The sequence below is a fragment of the Manis javanica genome, chromosome 4 (genome assembly GCF_040802235.1).
Source record: "Manis javanica isolate MJ-LG chromosome 4, MJ_LKY, whole genome shotgun sequence".
Taxonomy (NCBI): Eukaryota; Metazoa; Chordata; class Mammalia; order Pholidota; family Manidae; genus Manis; species Manis javanica.
Window position 1 is genome coordinate 149,033,487 of NC_133159.1, and position 22,746 is coordinate 149,056,232.

Below are 22,746 nucleotides of genomic sequence, written 5' to 3' on the forward strand. Positions count from 1 at the left end.
GAAAGGTGCTGGGTTATATAGGAAGGGGCATGAATTGATTGAGGTGTCACTTCTATGGGGCTGGTGGCTGTTGGCTAGGTGCTGGGATTGGGAGGGGGGCGAGAGGTGATTGGGCTTCAGGTGGCGCTGGCGGGAACTGAGGACCCCGAAGAGAAGCCGGAAGTTTGCCATCTTACTGGTGGGGATCCTTCATTCCCCCCTTTCTCCTCTATGGGTTTGTGGACGTTGCTTTCTCTCTGGCTGCTTCTTGCTGAACAGGGGCGGAGAAGGGAGTGAGGGCTTGAGGATTGGGAGGAAAGGGTTGATAGGACTCCCCGCAGTAAGGACGAGTAGATGTGGACTTCTTCATGTTTGGAAATTAATGAAGGTTCTCTGTAACTATAGGTTGAGGACTTGTTGATTCCAGTGGTGCTAAGAGGATATGGGTGTCAGGAGCCAGGCATCTGCGGCCATTGTTTCCAGGAACAGTTTCCAGCTGAGAGAGGGGTCCATCTCAGCGTGTGGTGAGGAGGTCACGTGGGGTGAGGGATCTTCTGTGGCCAGAAGCTGGTAGTTCCTGAGTAAAAGCTGGTTGAAAGCTTGATTAGAGATTTTTCCGACTTGGGATTTGATGAACTTTATTATACAGGGTAAGAAGAGACAGGCGAGAAGAATGATTATTATGGGGCCTGCAATGGGCCAGAGCCAGGTGAGGAGGGGGTTTGTTAGTATTGACGAGAATGGGTTGGAATTGGAAGCAGAGTGGAGACTGGAGGCAAGGTCGGTGAGTTTGGTAATGTCAGTTTCTACAATGCCGGATTCGTTGATGTAATAGCAGCACTCTTCCCAGAGGAAGACGCAGGTGCTGCCCTTCTCGGCTGTAAGCAGATCTAGGGCCTGCCGGTTTTGAAGGGTGACTTTAGCTAGCGAAGTGACCTGTCTTTGGAGAGAGGCTAGAGAATCGGCAGTGGATGTCAGGGCTCCCTCAAGTTTGGCGTTGAGATCTCTAACTGCCTATAGAGAGTGACCCAAGGCTCCTCCCGAAAACCCTGCCCCAATGGCTGAGGTGATCAAAGAGCTACTGACCATGATGGGAAGGAAAGCAGCTCTTTTTGTGGCTGAGGGCAAGGGAGGTTGGAGCTCAAGGAATTCTGCCATGCTGTAAAGTGTTAACAGTGGGATTAGGGTGACAAGAATGCAGGGTGTATCAGAGTTGAGAGGCAGTGAGTTGAAAAGACTGCTATTACACTAAAAGGAGTGTCCCGGTTGCGTAAAAGTCTTAGAGCTGGAGGTAGGGGTGTAGATAGAGAGGCAGTGAAGTGCGCTGGAGGGGGGTGGAGTTGGGCTTACACAGTGGTGGATGGTGAGATTATCTGCGTATTCTGGTTCCCATAGGGGTATGTCTGCCAGGGGGCAGAGGGGTTGTCTTTCTGCATGGAAGGAGTAGTTGGAAATATTAAGGGGCACGGCGGCCAGCAGTGGGCGCTGTAGTGATGCGCACAAGAAACAATTGGCTGTGTTAAGGGTGTGGTTGAGAAAGATGGTGGTGTCCTGAATGAGCTGTAACGAAGAGTAGGAGAAATGGGAAGAGGGGTGGGGATAAGAAGATGAAGAGGCGCCGTCAAGAGTTTGGATAATGACTTTTTCAGAATGTCTGCTATCTGATGCAACTTGAGAGATCTGGGAATGAGAGGGAACATACTTTCGAGAGATATGAAGGGTACTGTGGGGGATCGAGAACCCCCCCATAGTAAACTGAGGCTGTGACTCCGGTAGCTCATCGAGAGTCCCAGGGATCTGGGATTGATAAGTACAATGAGCCATTGGGATATTTCATGAAACGGTTGGAGGAGTAATACTGTGGGTACTGGAAGTTACTCATGTAGTGAATGGCGCAAGACCAGTAGGGACATCTCCTGTAGGTGTCTGGCCATCACCTGCAATAGGCTTGTTTTTGGTCATAGAGGAAGCAGAGGTAGGGAGAATAAGGGTAGCTGCTAGTGAACACTTCAGTGGAGGGAGGAAAGTGGAGGTATAAAGGCTCAGAGCAGCTTTTCAGAGGGCAGTCTGGTGTGGCAATGAGGGCAGTAACTTTTGTTTGATGCTGTGTGTAAGTCTGTCTGACTTTGAATCGCCATACAAAGGAGGCTGGGGTGGCAGGGAAGACAATAGGAATGAGGGAAGAAGGCAAGACAGCAGTAAAGGAGGAAAAAGTCATGATTCGGGTATGGATGGCAAAGGGGGTGAACGGGATTTTGGAGGAAAGAGGACAGTAAGATCAGGAGTCTGGAGGGAGAGAGATCCTGTAAACTTTTGTAGGTTAAGAGATCTTTTAGGTGATGTGGGGACAGAATGGTAAGGGGCTCCCTGAATGTCAGTTTATGAGCTTCCTTCTGCAAGAGCTGTCTAGCGGCTAATGCTCGTAGGCAGGGGGCCCATCTCTGAACTGTGGGGTCTAATTGCTTGGAGAGATAAGCTACTGGGGCAAAGGATGGGCCATAATATTGGCCTAGGACTCCTAGAGCTTGACTGGACCTCTCATGAATGTATAATGAGAAGGGCTTCGACAAATTAGGAAGATGGAGAGCTAGGGCTTCCACAAGGGCTTGACGGAGCTTAATGAAGGAGTGTCGGGGTGAGGAGGATAATGGTTTTTTAGTGGGGCTCTTGATGAGGTTGTATAGGGGTCTTGCTAACAGGGTGCAGGGAGAAGTTAGGTATCTATGCTCTAAAATATCTAGCTAGGCTTAGAAAGGAAAGGATTTCTGTCTTGGTTTTGGGAATGGGCAGGTCAGAGAGGAGCTATTTTCTGTCTAAGGTAATGGATTTTCTTTGTTGAGATAGAAGGAATCTGAGGTAAGTGATAGGAGGGGAAGAGATTTGAGCTTTGACGGGGGATACTCAGTAACTTCTGGAAGCTAGAAGGTTAAGTAGGGAGGCAGTGTCAAGTTGAGACTGTTCTCACGAGAGACTGCAGAGTAGAAGATTGTCTATGTATTATAATAAGGTGGACTTGGAGTGATCATGATGAAACTGTTTGAGGTCCTGAGCTAGGACCTGTCTAAAAATATGGGGACTATCTCGGAAGCTTTGTGGCAAAACTGTCTAAGTGAGTTGTTCAGAATGTCTTGTGTATGGGTTCGTCCAGGTGAAGATGAAAAAATCTTAGGAGCAGGGGTCTAGAGGGATAGAAAAATGGGTCCTTGAGATCTAGGACTGAGAAGTGGGATGCTGAGGCTGTATGGATTTGGAACTAAGGGATGGATAGGGACAATGGCTATATTGATGAGGCGAAGGTTTTGGACAAGGCGGAAAGATCCGTTGGTTTTTTTAACAGCTAATATGGGGGTATTAAATGGGGAGTGAGTGGGTCTGCTTGAATGATGGGTTGGAGGCCTATGAGGGCTGAAGTGGTTAGGGGGTATTGGGCCTGACAGATATACTGAGAGGGGTCACATAATTTGATAGAGGCAGGGGGACATAGGGCTACGGAGGGGCTTGTAATGTCCCAAACTTTGGGATTTACAGGGTGTATGAGGGTGGAACTGGAGCTTTCATTGGGTAGAGGGGGGTTGTCAGCTATGAGGGCCATTAGAAAGGGAGTACTGGGGGCTGTGGGAGTGGATATAGTTATGGAAACGTGGAGGACAGAAAGGTTGTCTCGTCTTAGTGAAGGGACACTGGGGCATAACTAGGAAGGAGTGGGAGAACGGTATGGGACTGTCTAGGATTGTGCATAAAAGGGGGGGGGTTTAATGGGAAAATCTGTTTACCTCCTACCCCGACTATAGGAGTAATGGCTGGAGTGGTAGGGCCCCGGTATTCTCGCAAGACTGAGAAGGTGGCTCCTGTATCTAGGAGGAAGGAGATGGGGCGACTGTCTACTGTTAAAGTAACCCTGGGCTCCTGTTGATGGAAATGGTCGGGTGAGAAGCCCCCGGGCCCCATCAATCTTCTTCTGCCAGCCCCACTACGGCGGGCTTAGGATGGGGGTTGTTTGTCCAGCCTCCCCTTCGGGTGGTTGGGCAATCAGAACCCCAGTGGCCCTTTTTGTGGCATCTGGGGCATGGGGTGGTAGGAGATCTGGGGGAGGGGCACGCCCTTGACTAATGTCCCTCTTTTCCACACTTGAAACAAGCTCCTGGGGGGGGCTTGTCTGTAGAGGGGCGCCCAGGTTGTGGTTTTATCAGCTGGGCCAACATCTGGAAATTGGCCTGATCAGCCTTTTGTTTACGGTATTCTTTCTCCTCCTCCCGCTTATGGAAGACTTTACAGGCCACTGTTAGGATCTCAGTCTGTGGGGTAGCGGGGCCCTGTTCTAACTTTTTGAGTTTAGCTTTAATGTCGGGGTAGCTTTGAGCTAGGAAGTATGTCATAAGGACATGTCTTCCTTCAGGTGTTTCTGGGTCCAGGCTGGTATACTGTAATAGGGCTTGAGTGAGTCTGTCTAAGAACTCGGAGGGGATTTTGTCTCTCTTTTGAATTATGTCTTGGAGCTTTTGAAAATTGACTACTTTACAAGCTGCCTTTTTCAGACCTGCTATTAAGCAGGAGGCAAAAATATCTCGAGAGCGGAGTCTCATGGCAGTGTTATAATCTCAGTGTAGGTCTTGTTCGGGGACAGCAGTGGGGCCAGGGGGATAGGTGGGGTCAGTCCTGTGGGTTTCGGTTGCCTGCATTTGGGCGAAGTCTCAAACTCATCTACGCTCTTCAGGGAGGAGAGTATTGGCCAGGAGCATGAAAATGTCATGATGTGTGAGGCTGTAAGACTGGAGGGTCTATTGAAACTCCCTGATGTATGTCATGGGATCAGTGGAAAAGGAACTTAGGCGTTTCTCTAGTTGGGCTAAATCTCTTAAGGAGAAAGGGACGTGAACGCGCATGATGCCTTCGGATCTTGCTACCTCCCAGAGGGGAGTGATAATTTTGGGAGGCTCTCGGGACTGAGTCTGAGGGGGACTGAAGGGTTCTGGCTCAGTCTGTGGGGGAGTGACGCGGTCTAGCCGTGCCTAGTCGAGCAGGTCTTGAAGTGCAGAAGGGGGGCAAAGAAAATAAAGAAAGATAGAATCAGGCCCAAGTGTCGCCAGCTAGCAGCCCAGCTGCTTACTTCTGCCGCTCTAGTTGGGCTTGAACTCATGACTCTGAATTAAGAGTCCCATGCTCTACTAACTGAGCTGCAGCAGGGCTCTAGTTAATTGCTTATGGAATGCGTAAATAGAATGTTCTTTGTTCTCCATTCCTGCTACATCTGCAAGTGGGGGAAGGGCATATTTAGAAGCAGGGGCGGTGTTTCTACACATCTTCAAGGTTTCCCTATTTTCAGAGTGAGGAGTCTTGGCAAGATATGTTTTTATGGACAGATAACTTCTAAGGATTGCACTAGTTGTTCTCTAGCTTGTGCTTTCCCATGCTGCGTTCAGACATGGGGGAAGGTGCTTTCCCATTCTCCCTACAAACATATGAGAAGACAAAGGCGGTCCCTAACAGGGGAGAAACAGGTGATGAGGGCAAAGATGGAGGAGGCTCCTGGGACCTAGTTAAAGGGGGGCTGAAAGGCTCACGCTTAACCTGCAGGGAATGAAGGTGGAGGAGGTGAGATGGGGGAGGAGATGGTTGGGGAGGAAGGGAGGAGGGCTGTTGTAGGAGAGGAAGGGGAAGGGAGTGAAAGGGAGGCTTCTGCGGGGGTGGCAGCTTCCAGGCTAGGAGAACTTGGAAAGGGGGCGGGGAGAGGAGGAGGCAGAAAGCTTCCATATAGGGAATCTCTTTCCATTTTTTCAGGCGCTGGCAGTAGTTAAAAAGATCGCGAGTGATGTTAGGATCAAGAGTTCCCCCTGCGGACCATTGGTTGTTATTGTCTAGGGAGTATGTTGGCTAATCTTGGGAGCAATATTTACGGAGAAGTTTTGGTTTTATATCAGGCGTCAGGGAGAGGGTAGCCAGATGCTTAAGCAGGCATTCAAGAGGTGACCTTTCAGGGATGGATGAGGAGGCTCCCATGGCTGAAGGACAGAGAAGGAGACAAACAGGGGAAGACGAACAGAGATCCTCGGACTGGAAGCAGACTACAAGGAGACAAAGGGTGTCCCCGATGATCCTTGGTGGTCTGCGGAAACTCGTATACGAGTCGGAATTTCTTAGGAAGTGTGGGTCGTCACCCAGACTTCCCTAAGAAGGCAGAGTGCTGGAGTCACGAGGTACCTAGTGCTAGGCATTTTTGGCGGACGGAGCAGAAGGAGGAGGGGGGGAAAAGGGAGCGTTCTCATCTACAAAGGAGTCACCTCGTTTATGGCTGTTGGAGGGGGGTGCCTGAGAGTTGGCCGCAGCCGTGAACGCCTGAGGCGGGGATTTATGACTGTCGGAGAAGGGGCCTGAGCGTCCACCGCAGCCGTGAAGGCCTGAGGCAGGGAGAGTTCCCTCCTCATCCCCGAGCGTCAGGGCCTTGCTGGACGATCACGGTCAATGGCACTGCGATAGCTCGGGGAAGAGTGGCTCACCCCGGGGAAATTTTGCTTAAAAACTTTCAGCACTGATGGAAGGGACAGTGAATGCGTTTATGACTGTTGGAGGAGGGGCCTGAGCGTCCGCCGCAGCCGTAAAGGCTTGAGGCGGGGGTTTATGGCTTTTGGAGGAGGGGCCTGAGGGTCCGCCGCAGCCGTGAAGGCCTGAGGCGGGGAGCGTTCCCTCCTCATCCCCGAGCGTCAGGGCCTTGCCGGACGATCACGGTCAATGGCACTGCGATAGCTAGGAGAAGAGTGGCCCACTCTGGGGGGAAAACTTACCTAAAGGCCAGAGAGGAGTGGTGAGTGTCATGAGCCAGCGCCAGAAAAAGAGGACGAGGGCAAGCTGCTGCTGGTGTCGGGGGGAAGACGGGGCCCAGTTGGGGTGTCCCATCTCCCGGGTTTTGGCACCAATGAAAGGAAAGGAGCGACACATAGCAGCAATTCACCGGAGAGTTCCGCTTTATTAGGGAAAGGTGCTGGGTTATATAGGAAGGGGCATGAATTGATTGAGGTGTCACTTCTATGGGGCTGGTGGCTGGTGGCTAGGTGCTGGGATTGGGAGGGGGGTGAGAGGTGATTGGGCTTCAGGTGGCGCCGGCGGGAACTGAGGACCCCCCCCCCCCGAAGAGAAGCCGGAAGTTTGCCATCTTACTGGTGGGGACCCTTCAAAACCAACTTTTACAAATCTTTTCTGTAGAGGCTCAAAAGTAAGTATTTTAGCCTTTTCAGGCTACATAGAGTCTCTGTTGTATGTTTTCCTTTCTTTCTTTTCTTTTCTCCTTTTACAGCCCTCCTTTAACAAAAGGGCTGTATAAAAATGGATCATCGGCTGGATTTGATCCATAGGCCATAAATTAAATGTTAATATAAACAGAGGGCATAGGAACACTTACATACCAAGGCTCCTATGGGTGTCTGTAATTGCTCAGACCGCATTACCACTTTTCCTCTGTAACTGAAGGGTTTTTCCATCTATAGCTTGTCCATATAATTAAAAAATTGAAAACACATAGGAGGTATTTAATGGTAGAGAGTGGCTAGTGCCCTCCCTACACAGGATTACAGAATTATAAATTTTTATTGTTGGGAGAAATTATAGAAATTGTCTAATTTAAACCCCTTATTTATGTTATAGATAACATAACTAAAAGCTCATAAATAATTGTGAGTAACTAACTTACAAATACTGGAGGGATAGCAGGCCTTCAAATGAGTCCTTATGTAATTCACTGAACTGATTGTCACTGAGTATTCCGAAAAACGGAAGGTTACGTCTGAATTAAAATGCGAAATAATTACAACTATTTAAGTACAGGACTAATTTCTACTAATGTGGGGGAGACGTGAATAACAATAATGGTACCATCTAAATACCCTAGTTCTTATTAATTAAGGGATGGTGATCTCTACTCTGTTTCCATTCAGATCTTTCTTGTCATGTCATTCTCTGTGTCCCTCTCTCTCCCTCCCTCACACACACACACACACACACACACACACACACACACACACACACACACAAAACTCCATCCACTCTTCACACTAAAATGTGTATTTAATACCTTCTCTCTTCATCCCCAAGTCTCTTTCAGAACCCAACTGTGGGTGGCAACATCATCAGCAGAACTGCCATCTCCTGAACCTTAGTATGGGAGCCCCACACAGAACTATGTCAAGGCTACAAGTGAAGCTGTTCAATTTTCCTCCCATTGAAAATATTGTTTCGGGGAACTAAAAAGTGCATTAAGATGTGCATCCAGTTTAATACAGCAGCAGACTCACAGACTCTGAGAAGGGACTAGTGGTTACTAAAGGGGAGGGGTGGGGAAGGCTGGGTGGGGAGGGATGGAGAAGGGGATTGAGGGGTACTATGATTGCTACACATGGTATGTGGGGGTCACAGGGAAGACAGTGTAGCACACAGAAGATAAGTAGTGACTCTCTGGCATCTTACTACGCTGATGGATAGTGACTTCAATGGGGTATGATGGGACTTGATAATATGGGTGAATGTAGTAAACAATGTTTTTCATGTGAAATCATGTATATCAATAATACCTTAATTTTAAAAAGTTAAAATGTCCACATTCACAATTATAAAACAAATACCCATGTAACACCATTCATGTCAAGAACACTGCCAGCATCCCAGAAGCCCTCAGTGGGCCCCTTTCCCATCACAAACTGCTCCCTGACCCACTAGAGGTAACCACTGTCCTGACTTTTTAACTCATCTCCCTGCTTTTGGAATGTGGTCTTACCTTTGAGGTGTCAGCCATAAACAACATAGTGCAGTCTTGCCTCTTCTTGAACTTAGTATATAAATGGAATCATATTATATATGTATTATTTTCTACATTGTTTCTTTCATTCAACCTTACCTTGCAAATTCATTCTATCCTCAGGTGCAGCTGAGGTTGGTTCACTTGAAGGCCTACTGTTACATGCTTGGCTACCTGTGCCTACTGAGTACTTGAAAGTGGCTAGTGTGACTGAGAAGCTGAAGTTCAATTTAATTAATTTTAACTATTTTAAAAGTTAAATTCAAAATTGACATTTGATGCAGTTATTGGAAAACATTTCAGTATTTTGCAATAACCTGGCCATAAGATGCTATTTTTCCAGCTGTAAATTTTATGATATCTAAAGAGAGATCAAGTAACTTCTGATAAAAATCTTGCAACTAAACTGAGATTTTACAGACAATATGGAAAATAGAATATGAATGCATAAGTCTCATACCAATTGCATGTAGAAATTATAATACTTTGGATATTTTAAAGGCAGTATGAAAAAAAGGTAGACTATCTTAACAATGTATATAATGATTACATGTTTAAATATTACTATTTTGAACATAAGAGTTAAATAAAATTCCTTCACATTACATCTGTTTCTTTTTACTATTATTTTAAGTGGCTACCAGAAAATTAAAGATTGCTTATATGCCTTGCATTATGTTTCTAAAGAATAATATTCCATTGTATAACTATGCTAGACTTTATTTATTCACTCTACTGTTGGGGGATATCAAGATTTTTCTAGCTTTCGTTACTACAAACAATGCTGCTTTAAACTTTCTTTTACTTGTATTTTGATATGCATTTGCCTGAGTTTCCCTAGGATCCAGTAGGGGTACACAACTGTTCTCCTAAGGAGTTGTGCTATTTCAAATTGGAAAATGGGTAAATGCCAAGTCTCTACTCCTCCAACCACAGGCAAAATCCCTAAGAATGATGGAAAAGACATGATTTAAAAATCCACAACCTTACCTCAAAGTGTGGGAGTAGCTCCACACATGCTTCCCTACCAGACATGGCCTGGAATTACCCAGAGTGATGAGCTGAAATGCTGCTGCAGGAGCAGGGGCAGCACGTGGCCACACATCCTTCCTCCTCAGGCCAGAGAGCAAAGGGCATCTTCCTCCAGGTAGGAGCATCGGTGCTCAACGGGCCAGGGGCTCAGAACCTGGGGGAAGGGTGTGCGCTCTGTCTAGCCACCGGAGCCACCTCCCACCTCCTCTGACTTTCAGGGACTCCTTTAGGAACAACAGCCCCAGTAGCTCATGTCACCTCTGTCCAAGAGCCAGGAAACACAAGCAGAAGAATCTCAACTCAAAGATGAACTGCACTCAGGAATGATCAAATGACAAAGAAAGCCAGCTTCGTTACGGACAGAAAACAAAAGCAAGTGAGCTGATAGTCAATGAACCAGAGTGAAGAGAGGAAGCACAAGGGGATGTTAGAATGGCATAACTGATATCCTGAGTCAGACAGTGCATCCGTGAAAAAGAATCAACTCAGGATTACATGAATGATAATGTTATTATTAACAATAAAAAACCCTCAATATATGCACCTTTGAAGAATCAATTAGAAAACAGAGATCCTGCCAATGATTTCTCCAGAATGCAGAATGAAGGGAATGGGAATAATCCACAGACAAGCCTGACACCTGAGTTTGCCCAAGAATCTTCACGCCTTTGCTTCACCTAGTCCCACAGGAAAGACAACATGCCTGGCAGGATGGTTTGCACCCACTTCTGAACACCTGATGAGCAGGAGAGTATACAGCCAGTGTCTCCCAGAGTGGAGTAAGGGAGTGATAGGAGATCCACTACAGAAGAAAGTCTTTAAGATCTCAAAAGCAAATTTCCCTTCCCTGGGAATCACCTTACTGGGAGGTAATATTAACAGTTTTACATCCTTCAAGCACCTTGGGAATCCAAGAACATGCTATGTTGCTTTGTGAACTATTTCCACCAAGTTCTGCATATAAACATTCTGCTTTCCCTCACAGGGTCTGTTAGTCACCTATATTAATTCCACCTCATAGAGTAATTCCTTTCTCATAGCTTAAAACAATTCAATTACTACTACCTGGAAACTCTGCATCTGAAAGCAAGGGCAATCTCTGTTATACGGTGGTTCATAATACACAGAATATAGTCACAGACATTTAAAAGGATCCCAAGACAAAAAACTTTCATTCCCACAAAGAACTCCTGGAGCCTGAGAATGCCTCAAAGACCCTGACTTTGCCTGGAATTCACCACATTACAAGGAACAGCAGCGGTGGCCAGAATGTGTGAAGGGGGAATGGTCACCAGGTGATGCTATGACTGTTCTCCCATCTCTGTCAGGTAATGGTTTTCTATTTCCATGGAAATGATCCAAAGAGAAAAAAACAAATCAATATGTCCAACACTGTTTATAGTAACACTTTTCATAATAAGAGACAGTTGGGAAAAGCTCTACCTCCCCCCATATCACATAACAAAACTTATGTGTACACTGTTGATGATATACAAAAAGGTCAAAGGAAATGATGGTATATGAAAAAAATCAGGACAAATATGAAACTTGTATACTAATTCTAACCTTAAAGATCATAAATACTGACAAGGTTTCAGGAGAACAGGAAAGAGATGGATGCGGAAACTCAGCTGGTTATGGCAGTGTCTTCTCTGATTGGCTGATGCCCTTGTCAGACTGTTTGGTTCAGGAGAGAATATCATGGTAAGACAGGGAGTAACTAAAGAGTCTGTATTTTCAATTGATGGCATTTGTTTTGGTGAAAGTTATTTGGATGACATGATAGTAAAAAATTTTTTAATTACCCTAATAAATTCAACCTTAAAGGAAAGTTTAGACTGAGAATGAGTGTCATCAAAAAATTACCCCAAAAAAGGAGCTTCACATAAGCAACAACCTGGAATAAAACACACTGATCTGTAGGACTCCAAATATTTTTTGACTAAAGCAAAAAAAATGTAGCACTATAGGGAATCAGAGTTAAGGGGGATCTAAAATTTTCTTACACAATGAAAACATCAAAACCAGGTATGAACTAACATTAGAGAAACATTCATGTTTAACTTCTGATCAGACTTCCTTTCACTAAAGCGATCTTCTGAATTTTGCAATATTCATTCTTGATTCTACATTACTGGCAATTATCCTACTCCCCACCTCAGTAACTTCTAGGGAATTGACAGGACACAGAGTGATTTTTTTTTTTTTTGGCTTAACTATACATACATGCCAACAGTATACATACATGCCATTCTGGAATTGATTTACTCACCTTCCCCTGCTTGCTTTCTCTCCAAAGCATTTATCATTACTTGAAATTATACCTGTCTATTACAGCTAATCTATTTATTTTTATATTACATATTTGTAAATCCCTTCAGAACTGGGATGTTTGGTCATTTGTTCTTGTATCCCTGGTACATAAAACAGTTCTTGGCACATAGTAGATGCTCTGTAAATATTTGTTAAATGAATTCAAAGTGACAGGTATTGATTTTCAGATATACTACCCCCTTTATTTAAAGCAAATCATTCCTTTATTATCATGTGCATAAGTACAACTTTACAGGAAAAAGAAATGTCTTTCTTTTCATTTGCACTTGTGACTCAATCTTTTGAGACAAGAACCCTCTGAGAATTTCATAAGAACTATGAACCCTTTTCCTAGAAAACTTCCCTTTCTTAAATATATGCAAAAGCATGCATGCAATTTCCATGCACAGGCCTGTGAACAGAATGGCTTGAATGCAGGGTACAAACCTGAATGGGAAATCATGTCTGTCTCTATTTTCAAAAACCTCTAAATTGGCATTTTGTTCCATTATGACTGTGGGCAACAAACCACAACAGAGTAGCAGTATAGCACATCTGACACCCAGTAGAAATCAGATATGTTCATATCATGTCTTTGTTGCAGACATCTCAAAATTCCTTTATTCTCATCACTACCTTGATATTATAATAATTATCACTTACAATAAATACCACTACATATAATAATTACCATTATAATAACTACTTCTACATATTGTTAATGTAAGAAAAGCAGATTTATTCCCATATCACTAGTAACTATTCTTTAAGAGTATTTCAATGCAATTGGTTTTCTTTGTTTTCATATGTATTTTAACCTATTATACATTTAAAAACATCTCTTCATAGGTAGGCTTCTGCCCATCACCAAATAGATACATGGAAAACAAAAGGTTAAGAGATCCTGCCCTCGGGACCATTGACTCCAATTAGGAACCTCTGTCTTACCAAGTATAAATCTCAAACTGACTTGGAAATCTTCTAACCTCACCAGACTCATGTTATATTGTATTAACTCTAAAACACATGCTATTTAAAAATTAATGTTTAAACTTCAGTTTATTTAAAAATATATATTTATATGGCTCAAATTTCCAAAGATATAATGTACACAATCCAAAACATTTTTCCTACCCCTGCCCCTCAGCTGACCCTCACGCTCGACTCTCTACTCCCCAGTAGGAACTAATGTTATTTACTTCTTGTGTCAAGTTACTTTCATTTTTCTTAGAAGTCTGGGAAATAAAATCTCCATGTCATATATTATCATGAGAAATATACAGTTTATATAATATTAAGAAATTCATAAATTAAAAACAAACAACTGTCTGGTTCTAGCATTTTTTTCCTTATGAATAAAATATCCTATGAAGGGGGATGTGTTTTAGGGTGATTATAATCCCTATTTTTAGATTACTATGATGTCATGTCCTTTAATATTAATTCATAGGTCATGTCGAATAAATGATTAATGATACAAAAGACTTGAAAAATGCCAGTTATTTACTTTGAATATAAGTATTTTTCCCAAATTACTTGTATCTAAACTGACTTTTCTACAAATAAATAAAAAAAAATTACAGACAACAAAAAAACAGGCAAAGAACAGACAATTCTGAGAATACAAATGTTTGCTAGGCATATAATGATACTTAAATTCCCAAGTAATCAGAAAAATTCAAATTCAGATGGGGCCCCTCTTAGTCACCCACCCACCACACATCAGCCAAAAAATACCCAGTGGTAGAAGGTGTAGGAAAATGAACCTGTCATGGCCTGTTGATTAGAGTATAAATTGGCACAACCGTTTTTAGGGCAATTCAGATTTTCTATCTATATAGTCTTAATCCCAAAAATTCCACTTCTAGATATGTCTTTTACAGAGATACTTGCTCATGTTGACAAAGATGCGAGTACAAGGATATTCATTGGAGCGATGCATGTGACAAGAAAACAACATAATCTAAACATCCAGCAGTACAGGAAGAATTAACTGTGATAAAACTATACCATAAAATATTATGTAGGAGTTTAAATATATGGGGTAGCCTTCTATGCAGTGGGAAGAAATCTAAATTGTACCAAAAAGTGAAAGAATTCAGTCATAGGATGTTATCCTTCATGTAGAAAAGCTAAGAAAATCACACAACAAACCTATTTTGCTATCTGTAAATCCTTACGTAGACAAATGCATGGACAAAGGTCTGGAAGGATATACACTAAATTCATAGTAGTGGTTACCTCAGGGGTGGGGGATTAGGGCACAAGAGGGTTTTCACTCTTCCTGTTATTTCATTTTTATATATTGAGAGTATAATCGTGTGTTCCTTGCATACTGGCAAGTAAGTTTAAGTTGACTCTTAAAGAGAATCCACCAACTTTAGTTTTTAAAATAAACAGAATTTCAATCAGTAGAGGTCGATTTGAGATATGGAGAGAAAATACCTCAAAACTCTGGACCAAGAAACATCTTACAATGCAGTTAGTTTTTCGTGTTCATATTTGGAGAGACTATACTGATACTTTCTCAACCCAAGGGTATGACGTCCATGTATTTTCATCCACGTAACAAAGAGTTTCCTCGGAAATTTCTGTGAAGAAACACAGTTCATATCCTTGAATAGGTAGGAAAAGAATGAACAGAATAAGCAAAAGAATCATGGCAACCTTATCATGGCAACCAGGGGAATATTCAAATGCAGAAAATACCAGGTTTCTAGTGTCCACAGCCATCAGCTTCCCAGTTTGCACAGCTAATAAAGATACAACACGGGGCACAAACAACAAGGCATCTCCTCAGAACCTGAACTTCCTATCTGTCCAACTTCTTGGGCAGATAATGCCAGTTAATTACCTTGAAAGTAAGTATTTTTTCCTAAAATCACATAGGTATGTCCAATGACTCCTTCCAAAGAGAAAATGATAAACAATTAAGCAGAAAAAATGGCAAAAATTTATCATCAACAGTAAATATAAAGAAGCCCTGTGCCAGGTAATACCAAAAATTTGGCTCAGTGCGTGCTGTTGAGATCTCTCCAGCTGTTAGAAGAAGGGCAATTAAAATTTAGAGGGACTAATATGGAAAGATCTCTCAGAGACAGTGCCGAGGGAAACGCCCAAATCACCGAGCAAGGAGTAATGTACTATCTCCCTGGGGGGAAGTGCAAAGGGAAGAGACTGGAAGGCAGGACACACACCAAAATGGTTACAGGCGTTATCTTATGGGCAGCAGGCAGGGTGGAGTGGGATTTCCACATTTCATCCTATATACTTCTGTGCCTTTTTCCTTTTTTTAAACATGGAGAATGTATCCATAAACTGCACGTGTTTAAAAGAAGCTGTTAAATGCTTGAGGTTCAGTTTCAACCACTACCTCTCTGGGTGATTTGAACCTTTCCCTTTAGCTTCTCTTCCCTCAGCAGCAAGTTCCCTGTTTTTCAGGGCAGTCAGAAATAGGTCAGATACCTGTCTGCTCCCCTGCCCAGTGGAAATTCCCACTCAGCCAGAAGCCATCTGCGTCCCTTACGCTCACCAATAAAAGACAGCTACAACTGAACTGTCTCCCGCAATCGGGCTCTCCTTCCCAGCTGCTATATTTCCTCCTGTTCTACCACCATCACTCTCCTCATCACCCAGGACAGAAACTTTAGAGTCAAATTTCATTTTTCTCTTTTCCTGCACATCCCTCCCTCCACCTCTAGTCGGTCACTTATGAAGTCCTGATGACTGTTCCTTTGTAGTGCTCTCAGGATTTTCTTTGTACTCCCAGCACAACCATTCTGATTCAGACCCTTTTCACTTCACTCCTAGTCTTTGCTAGTACATCCTGTTTGGTCTCCCTGAATCGAGCTCTCCTCTCTAGATCACACTACATATGGAATCTAAGACAACCCCCTTGCTTTAATCATTTGTCTCTCTTGCTTGAAAACTTTCCATGGCTCTCCATCTCTCATACTGCAACTTTCAAAACCCTATAGCTGATAGTCAAGGTTTTTCAAAATCTTTCATTGCTTGCTAACCAGTTCTTTACAGCCAGACTGGTCTATGAAATCCTGATCATTCCTGCAGCCATGCCTTTGCCTACACTGAATGTTTTTTTCCCCTTATTCAACAAATTGTAGGTACTCTTTAAGTCCCAGGTAAAATTGTCACTTATCCAATGTGGCTTTCCCTGACCGCCATATCCCAGTGATTACAGGTTCTGGTGAAGTACAGTACCTAGAGTCTGTATCTCTTTAGTACTTAATTATCACCTCCCTTTTAATGCATATTCTTTCTTTCTACCTATCACTGTCAGGTTCTGGAGACAATGTTTATACATCTGTGGCTCCCACAGCACTTAGCCCTGGGTTGTGCAAAAAATGGGTGTTATATTTAAAAAGCCAGAGGAAAAAGTTTTGGACATAACTGAGGACCAAATAATATCAGTTAATACGCACATATACACTAGGCACATATAGAAGGGCTTTCCATGTATTAACTCATTTAAATCTCACAACAATCTTATGGGATGGTAATTACCACAATCCCCACTTTACAGATTAGGAAATTGAGTCACAAAGCTAATAAATGACAGACCTGGGTTCAAACCCAGGCCATCTAGCTCCAGAATCTTTACTCATAACCAGTGAAATGAGGAGAGGGACATGTCACTATAAAGAAAATGGACTAAAAATGATAGGAAAATGGTAGAATAGAGGTTAAAGACTTAAATGACAGAACTAAAAAAAGCGGGTAAGGAAAAAGAATAAGGCAATTACAAGTAAAAGACTGGAGAAGAGAGAACAATATTAAGAAGGAAAAGGAAGACGAGGAATAGTTAACAAAACATAAAAACAGAACATCAGTCAGCACAGTTATGGAAATGAGGGGCCAGGAAGTCCTTGAGGAAAATGCTGCCAGGACAGGCAGGATACAGGGAACAAATGAAGAGAGGAGGTTCTTACAAGATAGTGAAGGTGCAATTGTGAGCGTTCGGCTCTGGCACGGGCACACTCTGGAGCTTCCGCTCTGAGCTGAGACCAACGCACGCCAGCGTCTTGTCTGTGCAGCTACAGAGCTCACATATGCTGTTTGTGGTGGTGTTCATCACCGAATTCTGAGTCAGTGAAGGAAAACCTGTCTCAGACGGCTCTAGACCTAGAGGTGGAGGTTCTGGAATCATGGTGAGCTCCAGGCCAACAGGTTCCACACTGACACTGGGCAAGTCTGAATCCTGAGGTTGATCCTGCCCCACAGCTGGAACTGTCACCTCATCATAGACTGGAGGTTGTGCTACAACTTTCTCAAAAGGATCTGGAGGCCAAGCTGGAGACTCTTGCTGGGTTCGAGAAGATTCTGCCCCATTAGAGGGCTCTGGAGGCTGTGCTGGGGCTTCCTCCTGGACTGGAGGCTCAGCCTCTTCAGGAGTGTGGGAAGGCTCAACCAGGGCCACCTGCAGGTTTGCAGGGTTTTCATCTGCCTCCGGGGGCTCTGCAGGCTGAGACGAAGCCTCCTGCTTCAATGGAAGTGGTTCTAGCTCTTCAGGGGACTCTGGATGCTGATCCTGGGAATCCTCCTGGAGAGAGAAAGATTCAGCCTCCTCAACTTTCTGTCCATGATGAATTGGGACACTTTTCTGGGAGAAAGCTTCAACTTCCACAGGGGCCTCTGGAGGCTGATGTGGGCCGCCCAGAAACTCTACAGGTAGCTTCTCCCTAGCATAGACAACACCCCTATTGGGAGCTAAATAATCATCCTGCAATTGTTCTAGATGTTTCTTTGCAAATCAGCCTGGAGTTCCAGTGAGAACTTTCGTAAGCCGTCGATACTGAGCTACATCTTTCTTCAAGTTTGGAGGTGAAACAATAAACCTTGTTGGTTTTGAACTATCACTACCTAGAGGTGGAACAAGTATTTCAAATGACTGGTGTTCAGCCTAATCTACATTTATAGTTTTAGTCTCAGTTTTGAGTCAAGGAGGCAGATCTAGGACCTGATTCTGGTCTCAACTTATCACCAGAACCTCCTCTGGGAGACTTTGATGCTGGCCAGGCTTGTCCCTAAGATCTGGTCCTGGGGGCAGATCTGCAGCTGAACCAGTGTACAGGAAAGGAACCACAGGATGCATCAGTTGTTGATGTGGATGGGGAAATTCAAGAGGCAGATTGGAGGGATCTGAAGACCAGGACTCGGTTGGCTCTGGGGGTCTGGGGTACAGCTGCACAGGGTCCAGGGCCCAACCCGGAGGCTGAGCTGCCTGGACCAGCAGCCACAATGGTAGCAACAGAAGAAGCCACGGGGCCCAGAAACTCAGCCAGGACATGGCAGCAAAGGCTCCAGGGCACAATGAGCCAGAGGACCAGAGCAGCTCCCTTAAGCCAGAGCAGAACCATTATGACAGCTCTCTGATGCTCACATATCCTTAGTAACTGCGTGACCCTCCCCTGCCTAGTCCCTCCCTTCATTTATGACACATTAGGGTCAGGTTGAGATTGGCTCCGCACCACCTGAGCCTTTCTCAGAATCAGGGAGTCCAAGCGTCCCCTCCCCAGTCAAAGGCTACAGACACGTCCCTCCAGAACCCCCTTCCCACTGAGAGAGACAGGATTTGGGCTGCACATCTGGGTGGCCCTGGCTTCTGGCAGCCCAGGGATAGTGGCGGTTGGTTAAGAGAAGGGTAAGGGTGGAGGTGGTGCAGAGTTTCCCAAGGAAGCCACTGGGTCTGGCATCATGGGAAATTCAAAAGTGCTCCTCCAGTCCTGGCAACTGAACTCTTCCTCTTCAAAGCTAAAGTCTGAGACATTCTGCTTCCAAGAAAATTAGCTTACCTGCAAAACAAACACCTATTAAGGGGGTGGAGAGGGAAATACACTTTATAGTTATTCTAAAATGTTGTCATTTTCTTTAAACTCTCAGTATATCCATGTCTGATTGTTAATTCACCACTCTATTACATGAGGACTACCACTGAATCAGTGATGACTCCAAAATTGCTATAGGAAGGGCTCTGGGGAGTGAACAATCCATTCTGGGAAAGAGAGTCTGAAACCTCTTTCAGTGACTAGTGAATAGCCCTCTACATTGGTGTGAGAAACCCTCCACATCCCACCGTGGCTCATTAGCGCCACTAACGTACAAGACCACCACTGCTTCTCGGAGGTCTACCCTGTGTGCACACATGGAGAAGATACATAGGATGTTTAAGTCGGAATGGTTAAACGATTTTCTTGAAATAATGTAACCAGCACCCAGTTGCTTCTGTCACAGCCCTTTTTTATAATCTATTGTATTTCAGTCTTTGTTGCCTGGTACAACCTCTAGCATGTAAACACCCAAGACAGAAGGGGCTTCATCTTATTCCTAGTGTCTAGTACCTAGTAATGGCTTTTAAGTGGGGTTGATTCCCAACTGGCCTCGTTTAGGAATGAATCAGTTGTTACAATCAGGTTTCTGAAATCTTTAGCATCAATACTGAATCCCTTTCTCACAAGAAGGTAGACTTCTTAAAGCCCAAACTTGGATAAGTTTGAAATATCCTTGACTGTTTTTTTAAAAACTGAATTTAGAATATTATTTTGCACAGAAACACTTCAAAGACTTTTTTCAGATCATAACCACTTTTTTTCTTTCTTGATTTCCTACATTTCAAAACAAACTTCTCAAACGTTGGCATGAATTAAATACAGCTAACCCTTGAACAATGCAGGAGTTAGAGGTGTTGACCCCCCCATGCAATTGCAAATCAGTGTACAACTTTTGACTCTCCCAAAATTTAACTGCTAATAACCTATTGTTGACCATACCAGCAACATAGTCAATTAACACACACTGTCTTTGTATTATATACTGTATTCTTACAGTAAAATGAATAGTTTCAATTTGTATCAAATCTCCAGAATCTTTTTCTAATATATTTATGAAGAAAAAAACCTACATAGGAGTGGACCCAGGTAGGACAAACCTCTGCAATTCACAAAGGTCAACTGTGATCTAGTCCCAAGTTAAGCTCTCACTGACATGAAACACATTTTCTGGTCCTTTTTTTTTTAACATCCTAGTGTAATACATTAGTATTTTGTTTCAGAAATTGCTTTGTAAACTTAATCCTTAATTCAGGGCATCCATATAATTAATTTATAGAAAGGATCTTCAGCAGCACATTTCATACACAATTCAAAAATACATAAAAAACCCCACTTTTATTCAACATAGTACTGGTGGCCCTAACCACCGCAATTAGACAAAACAAAGAAATATAAGGAATCCAGATTGGTAAAGAGGAAGTTAAACTGTCACTATTTGCAGATGACATGATATTGTACATAAAAAACCCTAAAGACTCCACTCCGAAACTAGTAGAGCTAATATCGGAATTCAGCAACGTTGCAGGATACAAAATTAACACACAGAAATCTGTGGCTTTCCAATACACTAACAATAAACTAATAGAAAGAGAAGTCAGAAAGACAATTCCATTCACAGTAGCATCAAAAAGAATAAAATACCTAGGAATAAACCAAACCAAGGAAGTGAAAGACCTATACCCTGAAAACTATAAGACACTCTGAAGAGAAATTAAAGAAGTCACTAACAAATGGAAACTCATCCCATGCTCTTGGCCAGGAAGAATTAATATCGTCAAAATGGCCATCCTGCCCAAAGCAATATACAGATTTGATGCAATCCCTATCAAATTACCAACAGCTTTCTTCAATGAACTGGAACAAATAGTTCAAAAATTCATATGGAAACACCAAAGACCCCGAATAGCTAAAGCAATCCTGAGAAGGAAGAATAAAGTCAGGGGGATCTCACTCCACAACTTCAAGCTGTACTACAAAGCCACAGTAATCAAGACAATTTGGTACTGGCACAAGAACAGAGCCACAGACCAGTGGAACAGAATAGAGACTCCAAACATTAACCCAAACATATATGGTCAACTAATATTCGATAAAGGGGCCATGGACATACAATGAAGAAATGACAGTCTCTTCAACAGATGGTGCTGGCAAAACTGGACAGCTACATGTAAGAGAATGAAACTGGATCACTGTCTAACCCCATACACAAAAGTAAATTCGAAATGGATCAAAGACTTGAATGTAAGTCATGAAACCATAAAACTCTTAGAAAAAAACATAGGCAAAAATCTCTTAGACATAAACATGAGTGACCTCTTCTTGAACATATCTCCCCAGGCAAGGGAAAGAAATGCAAAAATGAACAAATGGGACTATATCAAGCTGAAAAGCTTCTGTACAGCAAAGGACACCATCAGTAGAACAAAAAGGTATCCTACAGTATGGGAGAATATATTTGAAAATGACAGATCCGATAAAGGCTTGACATCCAAAATGTATAAAGAGTTCACACACCTCAACAAACAAAAAGCAAATAATCCAATTAAAAAATGGGCAGAGGAGCTGAATAGACAGTTCTCTAAAGAAGAAATTCAGATGGCCAATAAACACATGAAAAGATGCTCCACATCGCTTGTCATCAGAGAAATGCAAATTAAAACCACAATGAGATATCATCTCACACCAGCAAGGATGGCTAACATCCAAAAGACAAAAAACAACAAATGTTGGCGAGGTTGTGGAGAAAGGGGAACCCTCCTACACTGCTGGTGGGAATGTAAATTAGTTCAACCATTATGGAAAGCAGTAAGGAGGTTCCTCAAAATGCTCAAAATAGAAATACCATTTGACCCAGGAATTCCACTTCTAGGAATTTACCCTAAGAATGCAGCACTACAGTTTGAAAAACTCAGATGCACCCCTATGTTTATCGCTGCACTATTTACAATAGCCAAGATATGGAAGCAACCTAAATGTCCATCAGTAGATGATTGGATAAAGAAGATGTGGTACATATACACAATGGAATATTACGCAGCCCTAAGAAAAAAAGAAATCCTACCATTTGCAACAACATGGATGGAGGTAGAGGGTACTATGCTCAGTGAAATAAGCCAGGCAGAGAAAGACAAGTACCATATGATCTCACTCATATGTGGAGTATAAGAACAAAAGAAAACTGAAGGAACAAAACAGCAGTAGAAGCACAGAACCCAAGAACGGACTAATAGTTACCAAAGGGAAAGAGACTGGGGAGGACGGGTGGGAAGGGAGGGATAACGGCGGGAAGAAAAGAAAGGGGGCATTACGATTAGCATGTATAGTGTTGGGGGGGCATGGGGAGGGCTGTGCAACACAGAGAAGACAAGTAGTGATTCTATAGCATCTTACTATGTTGATGGACAGTGACTGTGAACGGGTATGTGGGGGGACTTGGTGATGGGGGGAGCCTAGTAAACATAATGTCCTTCATGTAATTGTAGATTAACGATACCAAAATTAAAAAATAAATAAATAAATAAATAAATAAATAAATAAACTGGCTTACAGCATGAATTATTAGCACAGAAAAAAAAAATACATCAAAAAGGTCATCCATCATGATCAAGTGGGATTCATCCCAGGGATGCAAGGATGGTACAACATTAAAAAATACATCAACATCATCCACCATATCAACAAAAGGACAAAAACCACATGACCATCTCCATAGATGCTGAAAAAGCATTTGACAAAATTAAACATCTATTCATGATAAAAACTCTCAACAAAATGGGTATAGAGGGCAAGTACCTC

General features: G+C 43.2%; 1 protein-coding gene and 1 pseudogene across 1 annotated transcript; one reads left to right on the top strand and one right to left on the bottom strand.

Moving 5' to 3' along the window:
* LOC140849100 (DNA ligase 3-like) overlaps window positions 1-22,746 on the top strand; it is an 854,661-nt pseudogene that overhangs the window by 787,466 nt on the left and 44,449 nt on the right.
* LOC140849243 (uncharacterized) lies at window positions 16,620-18,480 on the bottom strand. Its single transcript, XM_073236215.1, has 2 exons — window positions 18,329-18,480; window positions 16,620-17,802 (listed from the first exon to the last, which is right to left on the bottom strand). The coding sequence occupies exons 1-2, from the start codon at window positions 18,478-18,480 to the stop codon at window positions 17,049-17,051; spliced, it is 906 nt and encodes a 301-aa protein (XP_073092316.1). The 3' UTR covers window positions 16,620-17,048.